General features: G+C 36.7%; 1 protein-coding gene across 2 annotated transcripts in view; it reads right to left on the reverse strand.

The window, feature by feature from the left end:
- Positions 1 to 1,785: 1,785 nt before the first annotated feature.
- LOC127961662 (ATP-dependent RNA helicase DHX15) overlaps positions 1,786 to 12,308 on the reverse strand; it is a 33,894-nt gene continuing 23,371 nt past the window's right edge. For both annotated transcript variants that reach the window (XM_052560877.1, XM_052560876.1), the window contains exons 10-14: positions 8,932 to 9,123; positions 6,951 to 7,073; positions 4,006 to 4,196; positions 2,418 to 2,587; positions 1,786 to 2,304 (exon numbers count right to left, since the gene is read on the reverse strand). In XM_052560877.1, coding sequence (XP_052416837.1) covers positions 2,187 to 2,304; positions 2,418 to 2,587; positions 4,006 to 4,196; positions 6,951 to 7,073; positions 8,932 to 9,123 — 794 coding nt within the window. In that variant the 3' untranslated portion in view covers positions 1,786 to 2,186. The remainder of the gene's footprint in view (positions 2,305 to 2,417; positions 2,588 to 4,005; positions 4,197 to 6,950; positions 7,074 to 8,931; positions 9,124 to 12,308) is intronic.

Genomic DNA, 12,308 nt, shown 5'->3' on the forward strand with positions numbered 1-12,308 from the left:
GGTAACATTTTCTAAATTGAGATTTAAACCTTATCTGAAATCTGAATAGATAATCTTTCCTTTGATGAATGGTTTAGTAGGATCAGACAATATTTGGCCGAGATACAGATAAATCTGAGGGTACAGAAAATTTGTCCAAATTAAGTTCTTAGCAATGCATATTACTAATCAAAAATTACATTTTGTTATAATAACAGTAACAAATTTACAAAATATCTTACATGACTTTTCCTTAATATCCTAAAGATTTTTGGCATAAAAAAAAAAATCAATTTTGACCCATACAATGTATTTTTGGCTATTGCTACAAATATACCCCAGCGACTCAAGACTGGTTTTGTGCTCCAGGTTCATGTATTAATTTCTTTTAAATGAATGTAAATTCTACTTCCTTTCACATTTGAATTGCAATCTGCATCCCATTTCATTCCTCAGTTCAAATTCAGTAACTGATTTGGAATTGAAAAGCAATTCTCAACTCAGTTCTGAACTACACACAGCTCTACATAGATGCATCTTTCCAAGAATTTCACAAACTTCAAGTCTGTCTGGATGGGTCTCTGTCAGTCACTGCAATGCTTCCCCATTGCTCTTTGACAAACTGCTTAAGCTCAGTCTGGTTTCACGGAGATCTGATCTGAATCAGTTGGATTGAGATCTCAGCTTGGCCACTCCTGGACTTCAACATTGTTTAGAAGCACTTCTTGTGTAGCTTTGGCTTTGTGCTTGGATTGCAGTCCCAGAAAATAAATCATCTCCTGAGGCGATCGCAGGTGTCTCAGAGTGCATCAGGTTTTCCTCCAGGATTTCCCCGTGTTTCGCTCCATTGATTTCATCCGCTACACCCTACAATCCTTCGAGGATCTGCCGCAGAACTTCATCATCGCCCTTCACGGTCAGGTTTCATGGTGCATTCGCAATGATGCACAAAGATTGGTGAACAGCAAACATGGCATTTAGTTTGATGGCCAAAAGCTCAATTTTGGTCCCATCAGACCAGAGGCTCTTCTTCCATCTGGCTTCAGAGTCTTCCTCATGCCTTCTGGCGAACTACAGCCGAGATGTCATATGACATTTTCAAGTGGCTTCTCTCGGTCACTCTTCCATAAAGCTGTGACTGCTGCACCTAGATGACAGTTGTCTCTCCGATCTCAGCCACTGAAGCTTGTAACTCCTTCACTGGTCTCCGGTGTCCTTCTTGCATGGCCAATACTACTACTTTTATTAGACTCAATTATTTGATTTTATTATATCGATGTGTTCCAGAAAGGTGGGGAAGAGAGAAGAAACAATGTACGGTATGTGGAAAATAATCTTTTTTATTTATTTATTATTATTACCTTAAACCATGTAAACACATTGTATTACACTAAATACACAAAATAATGTTATTTTTAGCATCATCTTATGACCCCTTTAAGTATGTGTATTAAGAAATCAGACAAAAAAAAGGAAACTGTTGGAATCCTAAATTGGGTAATTAAAAAATTAATGCGGTTAAACATATGCAATTAACCTCATAAATGAACACATTAACACGACTGCCCTCATCTCAACCCTAACAAAGATGACCACTCTTGTACTACTTCAAAAATTTATTAAGCAATTTACAGAAATAATGGCAGAGCAGAACTTGCATCCAATATATGTCTACCCAAACTATTAATAAACTTTATTTTGATAAATGCTAGCTCCTAAGCTTTGAATGCATTTGTGCAATTTAGGTCCTCCTCGTAAGTTAACCATTTATATAAAAGTCAACAAAAAGAATGAACTTGAGCATGATTGATATCAAGGTCTTTTATTACTGAAGTGAAAGCTCCTTCACAGAATAAACAGGGACTTTTCTACTCAATAACATAGAAGGAAGATTTTAATGTCGATAAGGAATGTCAACATCCAAATGAATGCTCATGCAAAAACAGTTGGTGTTTATCCCTGTTAAGCATTTGCTCCCAACCAATCCTTAGAGCCTAGAGTGACCAATTAAACAATATGCTTTCGCCAGGTGCCAAAACACGGGGCGGAGCTGGGAGCAAACCGTTATAAAAAAAATAATTATATCTTGATGAGAAATCAAAACAGAAAATGAAACAGACAAAAACCTAACGTCAACGTGTGACAACTTCAGAAGCATTGCACAGCTCATAATTCAAAACGCACAGTCCTTACACCGTTGCGCATGTTTAGTATTGAGAGTACTCCTTGGTTTGAAGTTTAGCGACGATGCGCTCCAGTTGCCTCTTAGCCTCGCATTGAGGGAAGTTGCTCATTTCGTAGTATCCTGGAGCGATTTTCACCAGCCTGAAGGATGAGAAGATACGCAGAATGTTTGCTTGGTTTTTGCTTTCTTTGTTGCAGAAGTATTTGCCAACAATGCACAAACAAATTCTAAGCATTTGCACGTTTTATCTTACCATTCGGGTTTGATATCAGTGCAGGTGCGGATGTAGTTCTTGGTGGTCAGCACAAACTCGTTATAGAGAACCCACTCGGGCTTGTGGTCCAGTACGGTGGAAGGGTGCAACTGGACCACCTGGTTGTCCTTCACTGTGAGATAGTGGCCGGTGCGCTCCAGGTGAGCAACCTGATAACACCAGAGACGCAAATTAAGAAATAAATCAACCACAAGCAAACCAAACGCATATGCGCCCATTTCTTCAGACACCGTAAGGATGTCGAGATTAAGCTGGGTAATCGGTCTCAATAAATGGCCGACTCAAATAGAGACACTGGCAATAGAGCGCCCCGTAATTCGTACACTAAGGCGCAAATTTGTCTCATTGGTAAAGGTTAATGTTGACAAATATTTCAATATTAATGGAGTGATTCAACTAGTCAGGTCACTTGTTTCAGGAACCCCCTCCCGGAGAGCGACTCGATAAAAAACGTCATTTATTTTCGCTATGCAGGACCAAAATTACTGTGATTTCTTATGTGCATTTAAACGGTCACACTTTGATAGAAAGCCATGCATTATATTAGCAAGCTTCAGTGATCCTGTTTTCCCAACAGACACTGTAACTTTTAATTAAGACAGAGAAATCAAGCTTTGCTTTAAAACTATATGCAGTTTAGTTTAAGATTAAGAAAAATACAGTTGACTAAGAATTGACTTAAGTTATATGATCACTCTATGCTGTTTTATCATACTATATTCATGGTCAAAGGGTGTTACGGTCTTGACAACCCTTCTGATTCTAGTAAATTAATTTAGATAAATTGGTGTAGGATTTTATTTGAAACCATTTTCACATCAGAAAAGGCTAAAAAATATTGCGTTTAAACTATGGAAACAAAAAATAAAAGGTAATCACTAACTTTTCTTCCTTGCAATTTTAGGTATATCTCTCACAGAAAAAACAACTGAATTATAAGATAAAACTTAATAACACAAGCCTTTTTCCCTCAGAATTTCAAGAAACTTCAAAGTCCAAATTGTGAGATAAAAAGGTTGCAATTACCTTTATTTTTATCCAGTGGCAGAAACAGGTTTCCACAAGTAACAAACTTAAACTTTGTAGTAGAATTTTCTAAAAATACACTCCAATAAATATTTTCATGAAAATGTTATGTAAATTTAAGAGGTGTGCTTCATATATTGAACATTTTAATTCAGCTGGAACACTACACTGAGCAATCAGCATCCAGAACTGGTTTTATATTACTGTCTTCAGGCAATCTCTAAACTTGTATAACCACAGTCAGTGCATATTTATCAAGATCAGTTCAAGTGACCCACAAGGCCACATCCATTTTCTGTTGATATGCCAACACATTATATTTTAGGCCTCTGGGTTGACGACATTTCCACAGGATAAAGAGAGGAATATCGCAGTGGACATCACAATTTACCATAAAGCACATCTCTGTGTGCAGTAACATTCAGGAGGATCCACAATCACACACATTACAGATCACTCTGAATCAATACCTTGGCAAAACCAGGACTTGAGCATACTGGGGTGTTTTTTGTTCAGTAGTTTATATTTTTGGCAAACGCACCTGCATGAAGAAGCCTGTGACGAGAGCGCGGCGGATGTTGATGTAATAGTCTCGGCTGGTGAACTCTGTGCTGCGTCGCGGCAGGTTGAAGCGGTCCATGATGCGTGAGAGCTGCTGCCGCACGTTATCAGCTGACATCAGCGAGCGGTAGTTAACGAAGTTATCATAGCACCACTGCACCGCCTCGTGGTCTTGAAACAGAAAGGTTATACATTAAAACCAGCTTAAGAGCAACATGCAAGCAAAAGAGTTTCTAAACAGGTCTCCCAAACTCTTCTCCACTTATCTGCTCCTGGAAGACCAAACATATTGCCAATCTCACGTTGAGTAAATGTTGTCAGGATGTTCAAACTAAAAGAACTTTCACAAGCACCTCAAAACTGTTTCTGCTTTCAAACAAATCAACCTTCATGGGAACCATGAACTTTACTGTTGAGTACTAAGAATGCAAAAAATATTGTTACCGAAAACATACCGGTTATTGGCCCATGCAGTTATTTAGCTGGAAGAAACATATTCCTCAGAGAATTAGCATTGTATAGAGCAATTTAAAGAGCTAATTTTCACTAAACATCGGTAAAAACATTGCTAAAGTTTATTACAAAGACAATACAGGTCAAGAAAAAAAACAAACAAACAAACAAACTGATTTCTTTATTTCTAGTTATGTCCTGGAATTATAAAGTACATAAAGTTTAGACCATTTTTCTAATAATAGCAAAAATGCAAAGCTTGCAATGGCTCCATATCAAAATATAGAGCCTGTAAAACTATTTATGCAAGTTATTATTGTAGTTTTATTAGTTAAAGAATAATTACCACATGGTTTAAAATACGCTTTTGATACTGCTTAAGAATAGTGTTTAATTGGTCATTTAATGAAATTTCGTAATTTTCATAACTGTATCCAAACTGGTTGGAATATATTTTCCAAATACATGTGTGTGCTGAATTGTCAACAAAATTTGCCACCCTGAGCTTGGATCATAGACTGAAAGAGGAGGGAGTTAGCTATTAAAGAAAAAAATTAAGATTAAACTAAATGCGGCTGTGATTGGGACAGATTTCTGGGGGCGAAAAGAGGAACGAGGCAGGGGATTGAGGATATTACGCAGCCCCGCACGTCACCTGTAGGAGAAAAAAAAAAATCAATCTGTGACGACGGTTTTGCAATCCGTCCCCTCAGTTTATAAACTGTACTCATGAATTCATAAACTTTTCCCTCGGTTAAACAAACCGTGCCCACGCTTTCGCAATCCATTCCCTGTTTATTAAACATTATTTTTCATAGTATCCAATGAGTCTTTGAGCGTTTATTTTACATTAATCACCAATAGGATAAGACACAGCCGCCTGTGTTTTATGGACAAAAAAATAAACGCTAAAAAGAAGAAGAAAATAAGGGTAAAAAGCAAAACAAAACAAATAATATGCCGGTTACGTTTTCATTCCTTTTCTCTCTAACTGAATGCAATGTTATTTTTGGCCTCATTATTTAATAATAACATTAACAGTGAAACATGCATCTAACTCCGGCAGGTGGGGTGGATGGAGCTTAGTATAATAAAATAACAAAAATAAGTCTTCATGCATGTTAAGAAAGAATTGTACACAAGCATTTACAAAACTGTCAAAGTTTATTTAAAAATAAAGCAATTCATTAATTATTTTCTTGTACTTATTTATTTAGCCTACAAATTAAAATTATAAAAAGAACTATTTTTATCATTATTATATATTATTATACAGGTTATGCATAAGAATCTTTTATCCAAAACAATTTACAACCGAGGAAAAAATTACTCCAGAGTTAGTCACAATGCCAGGTTTATTGTACAATAATAATCAAGTGCTATTATAAGATTATTCCTTGATTATTATTAAACCTATTCCACATAATAATATTCAATAAAACTGTATGTTAACAGGAGCTTGCTGCATGAATCCGTGAGTATGGTTTACAGATCCGTGGGAACGGATTGTGAAAGCGTGCGCATGGATTATGAATTTGTGGGTACGGATTCAAAAACCGAGGGTACGGTTTACAAAATCTGTGCACACTGATTGGAAATTCGTCCGTATGATATCGACAGAGAAACAAAGAAAATAAAATGTAATGCCAAATGGCTGACGGGTCATGAATGGCTTGTGTTTGATCACAAGAATGTCGTAATTTTTTGTCAGGATTGCCGCATGTAAGTTACGCGAAAGAAAAAAAACAAAACAAGCAATTTCGTGGTGGGAACTAATCATTTTAAATTTGAGTCAGTGTATATTTTGTTGTATGCATTGTACTTTATGTGATTTTCATGCCAACAATGTTAATAAACTGATCAAATTCATTCAGTGGCACTCATCATTTGTTATTTTTACCGAAATTAAAAAAAATGGCTAGTGGAAATTCTGATTGGCTGGTAACTTTAGAAAGTTACCAGCCACATTGGCTGGTCATCAAAAAAGTTAATTTAGAACCCTGGTTATAGGTATTTATTCACAACTTACCGTATTTTCCAGACTATAAGTCGCACTTCATAGTTTGGCTGGTCCTGCGAATTATAGTCAGGTGCGACTTATCAAAATTAATTTGACATGAACCGAGAGAAATTAACCAAGAGAAAACATTACCATCTCCAGCTGCAAGAGGGCGCTCTATGCTGCTCAGTGCTCCTGTAATCTACACTTAACGGCATAGAGTGCCCTCTCGCGGCTGTAGACGGTAATGTTTTCTCTTGGGTTCTTGGTTCTAAATAAATGCAACTAATAGTCCAGTGCGACTTATACATGTGTCATGACGTATTTTTGGACTGATGCGACTTATACTCAGGTGCGACTTACAGTCCGAAAAATATGGTACATTAAAAACAGTACAATCCAATAAAGGCTAATTAAAAACAGGTGAAGGCAATCACAAGATGCTAGTGTGTGTGTGTGTAATGTATACATACTCTGTTTGAAGGCGTGGTAGACGTTGAGCAAGGTCAGGTGGTCACCGTCGATGTGGGCGAACCTCATTTTGGACTCGTCGGCTGCCTTCTTAGCTTCGGTGGGCCGCACAAAGCACTGTGGGACTAAACAAGGTTGGTATGGGCCCCAACATAGCCGCCCATAGGGATGAGTCAAGCGTTCACCCAGACAGGACACAAGGCCTAGTTCTGAGGCTAGAGCACGGCACAGGGTACGCTATACCAAACGGTAGGATGGGGTGGGGGGGGGGGGGTAGACGCTTCTCTCTGCTTTTGACTTGTCTTTCTGGAAGAGAGGAACTGCGGCTGTGCAAATTAAGTTACACTTGGGGTCTTATATTATTCTGGGAGTCACTCGATTGATGTTAGGTGTGTTCATTTACAAAGCATGCCCTCAAAATACTTAGGCCTGAATTTAGGATGTATGCATCTGAACTTTAGTGTGTTGAAGGAAACTTCAAAGTCATTATCCGCTTGTTAGGTCATGGTGCAAAGAATGCTGTTTCCGGGTCCAAGCCTCTACTCCTTTTATTTCAAAAGTACTGTCTCAACAGCTGTTTATGAGCACTAATTATTCAAATGATACATTAAACCCATTTGCACAGGATAGCTATGTACCTTTAATAGAAAATAAGATTTTTAAACTTTAAAATAATGAATCAACAATATGAATCAGTGTGTTTTTGCGTTTTGTGATTATTCAATTTATGAAGGTGCTGTATTTTTTTTAATGCTATGTCAGGGGCAAGGCAATCTTTATGGCGAAAACAGAATAGCAACACTCATAATTAAGAAGATATGAGACATCTAAGGTTAACACTAAGAAAAAACAAAAAAGAAAAACTAATACAATTAGGTGATACTTTTTAAATGTATCAGTTAAACATCTCTGAGTAATATCATTATGAAGGTGCTGTAAACTGAAACTTTATGGTCTAACTGTACAATTGTCATATTTTGCAGAACTGCAATTTGGATATTATATAATACTGTATATATAAAAATTGATCATTTCATTTATTTCAACAAGTTTGTCAATGCAGATACTACATCCATTGCATCTGAAGGGTTTCCGCACTGACACACTTTGCAGTGACTTTCATTTTAGTTTAAGTCTAATACAATCAGAAGTGACTTGATCACACCATATTACCCATCGAATAAAATTACTATGATGCATATTTACCAATCATACATCAATAAAATGGTTAAGAAATGTAAAGTTATACAGATTTCTGTACTCAAATAACAGCATACCATATGCAAATATTTTCAAAATGTGTTTAATCAAATTGCTTAGAATCACCTGCAAACCATTACATTAATTTAAATACATAAGCATGGTTACTTTTTGGCTAGCTGTTGAACAAGCAATATTTAATTAGCTGAAATGTAGGTATATACTAAATCTGGTTACTGTGACTGATAAATATGCATCACATTAAGTTTCTAGTTTGAAATTCTAGATGCAATTCAAAAACAAATCTTACATTTAGACCTAAATACATTTTCAGTGTGATTAGGAATAAGTGAGGCTCAAATGTTTATGAGTTTAGGTTATACTGGACACGTTCTGATGATTTACTCGGGTCAGATTAGACTGATGGACAAAGCCTAAACCTCTAAAGCACTAGTTAGTGATCGTATCCTATGTCCCTCTCTCCCCCACCCCTCTGCATCAGACATTTAATAGCTTCAAGCTCCATTCTGATTTGGCAGTCCAGCAGTGTGCCACATAAAGACACTGGACTGGTTGTGCACTTCCTTTGAGAGTCGTTCTAGATAATGGCTTCAGCCAAGCAGCTAAAAGCATAAGCAGATTGTTTGTTTATGCAACCATTATAACGAACTTGGTTGGCAACTTGAAATTATGCATATGTTGACAAAACATTTTTTCTCTGCTAATTGATAATGAGTGAGCTACAAAGAATTAATATTTCATATTCCACTAGCCTTATACTACCTGATAGCATTGCGGTGATGGAGAGGATCTCATTGGAGCAGTTGAAGTCGCAGCTGGCGATGACCATCTTGGCGAGCTGGGGGTCGAGAGGGAACTCAGCCATCATGGAGCCCAGCTCCGTCAGGTCACCGTCGTCATTCAGCGCCGCCAGATAGTTCAACAGCTCCAGGGCTCGCATCAGCGTTTCAGGAGCTGGCAGAGAAAATATATTACGATACATGAAATTGAAAGGTGAATCTAAATAAGAAAATACTACGAGAGCTTACGGGCATTCAGAGTAAAAGCATGTAATATTAAGACGAAGAAAAAAGATTTTGGGGGAAGTGTTTTGTTGATGACGATAATTAGACAATATTTAGTTTAGCAGTGTGTTTAGTGAGTGTTTGTGCTGGTTTAGGCCTGGTGTGGGGCCTGGCGCCCAATTACTTCCCTTATTAAAATGTATGTCATTTTAAGTGAAGTTTTACATTAAATTAAATAATTATCAAAATTAAATACATTAATAAAATTACAGTTCCATTAACAATTAATGAAACATTAAAAAATATGTATATATTAAGTGCCAGTGAGGGACAGAAAGTCTCTGTCTTAATGAGTAAGTCACTGAGTCACTCATTCAATCAGTTTGTTCAAAATCGCTGATTCATGAAGAAACAAAGTATGTGACTGTGTGCCCGTCCCAAAACCCACACCTGCAGTCTTGGCAGCACCTGAGACAAACACCTAAGAGGAGCAAGTGTGGGTAATGGGACAGTCCCACAGTCACAAACTTTGTTTCTTCATGAATTAAAGAATTCTGTAACACTTTAACGACCAATCTTCACTTTTAACTAGTTGCTTATTAGCATGCATATTACTAGCACATTGGCTGACTGTTTATTGTTACTTAGAAAGAACATGTCGCCTTATTCTGCATAACCATATTTTAGATCCCTTAATCCACCCCATACACCTAAACTTAACAACAACCTTGTTAAATATTAATAAGCAATAAAGCAGGAGCTTGAGGCAAAAGTCACAGTTAATTGTTAACAGTGAGATTTGGTTCCCAACTAAAGATGTGACCAAGGATTCCTTATGCATTCAGGTTTATTTCACTTCTGAAATAACTTCATAGTTTAATATTAAAAAAAAAAATTTCATACATTTATAAAATTGCATTATTTATGCGTATATAGTTTTTCAAATCTAACCCAAAGCATGAGGAAAAGTAATTGTGATACTTGTCTTAGATACCTTATTTAAAACAAAAATGCACATAATTAAAGCCATTTTCTTGCTGTGAAAAACATTGTGGCCGTGGTCTCCTGGACAACTAACTTTTAATTCAAGACAAAGGGGGCTAATTTTTCATCTGACATGCAAGTAGTTCCAAACAGCAGCGCACTAATTCAATTATAGGGAGGAAACTCTACTTAATGCATCAACACTGGTCACACACCAACAAATTCAATTACTGACCTTTAGCTCTAGAGAGTTTGGCTCTAATGACCAGTTGCATGTTAACTGAAAATTAGCATTGCCTAAGGTTTGGAGGAGTTTGCTGAATAAAATGAAAGACTGGGGCTGTCTTTATCAAGGAGTCAGGAAAACTTCATAAAAAAAAAAAAAAAAAAGAGCAGCGGTCAGTCTGTTATTATGAATGAGTATTGATCTGGTTTATCAGACATACTTTTTCTATTTATTGTGAAAGGGTGTTGCATTACTCGAGCTAAAGCAAGTAATATGTTTGAGGTACAAATTAAGTATAGGTGCCATGCAGTGAACTCAGCTGGAAAAAGTAATTTATTCATGTGGACAACACATCAGAAATGAACTATAGCAGGGAACGTGCCGGTGTTAACTGAAGGCAAAATCAATGAGAGAGAAAGCTTAAGGTATGTATTATTAAGAATTTGGCTAATTTCACCAGGCAATTGGCTTCCATTGTCTACATCCAGCAATACAAATCCCTGCTTCTTTTTTCATTTGTGTGTCTGATTGAGTGCATTTAAGTTATTTCTATATTTATAAAGTTAAAAATAAGACTTCAAACTATTTTTAAGCTGGTGAAAATACTAGTGTTCTATTAATTTAATTGAAACGCAACGATAGGTTAAGAGGCGGTCACACTGCACTTTTTGTTCCATTGACTTCCATTCATACGCAAGCAATACGTCATACTGGAAACGCAACCCCGTATGAAAAGTTTAGCATTTCACTGCATTGCAAAGTTTAAACTTATTGAACACTGACCTGCAAATTCGCATTACGTGAAACGTGACCTAACAGCATGACCTCGCAACTGAATTATTAGCTTGTATATATTTACATTTTAGTTGTGTTCAATTTAAGTTTTTAAAAAGATGTCATATTACAACTGTTGCAAACAATTTTGACGTGCTCAAAGTCTAGTGTGACCTCGGCCCTAAGATAGCAGACAGCTTATAAACAGGTTCCAATATTTTTAAGCCAATTTTAAAGCTCTTTTAAGGTCATGAACCTTTCAGAAAAGAAGATGAGCCAATCACATGAAAAAGTTCCAGTCGTTGCCATTCAGCGGTTACAAGTCTGGCCATCATGCACTTTTAATGAACGTCCACATCAGTCTTTCCTACTGCATAAAAGCAATTACATGATCAAAGCAAAGCTAGACTCAGAAATATCAGTCAATTTAGGAACGGCAGTGTCCAGTTACTTTTTTACCCAAGCTGCACCAGATACTCCAAAATGACCCGGACTATCTATGCATGATACTAAAAGAACTAAACAGATTTTGGCATTTCGGAAGAAAATGTGAATACCAAGCATTTTTACAAAAATGTACTTAAACACTCAGAACATCTAACCATTTTTACTGAAATATAAGTATGCGTGTGTTTTACAGAAATATATGTATGCGTGAGAAGATTAGGCAAGATTTGGGCCATATGACTTCATCACAGCTGCTTTACTGGAATGCTCTGTTGCTTAGTTACGTGCATTCCATCCCCAGTTAAACCGCCCTGTCAATCATCTTGTCACGGTTAACATCTTCAACATTTAGTTTTTTAGTTTCCTACTGTATTGGAGAGAAATGTAGAGGCATGCTGATCTGCTAGTCACGTGTCTTTCATACCGAGAACACTGGGTTTACATAATGACCCATTTTAAAAGTTAATGACCAAACATATTTTTATAAACTTCTTTACTGAACCGCCAGTCATGTTTATTTGTATTTGTAGTTCTAATCGAATCCACATCAAATCGGTTGCCAATATTAGCAGAGTGTGCAAGGATCTGAATTTTTACTGGAAAAACTAAAACATCCAGGTTTACACATTCATTTCACCTGACCTTGATTTGGAACACACCGATTCTATTTTCAAATACCAATTAGAATGGCTAGTATGCCAATT

The sequence above is a fragment of the Carassius gibelio genome, chromosome B7 (assembly GCF_023724105.1).
Source record: "Carassius gibelio isolate Cgi1373 ecotype wild population from Czech Republic chromosome B7, carGib1.2-hapl.c, whole genome shotgun sequence".
In the NCBI taxonomy this organism is placed as follows: Eukaryota; Metazoa; Chordata; class Actinopteri; order Cypriniformes; family Cyprinidae; genus Carassius; species Carassius gibelio.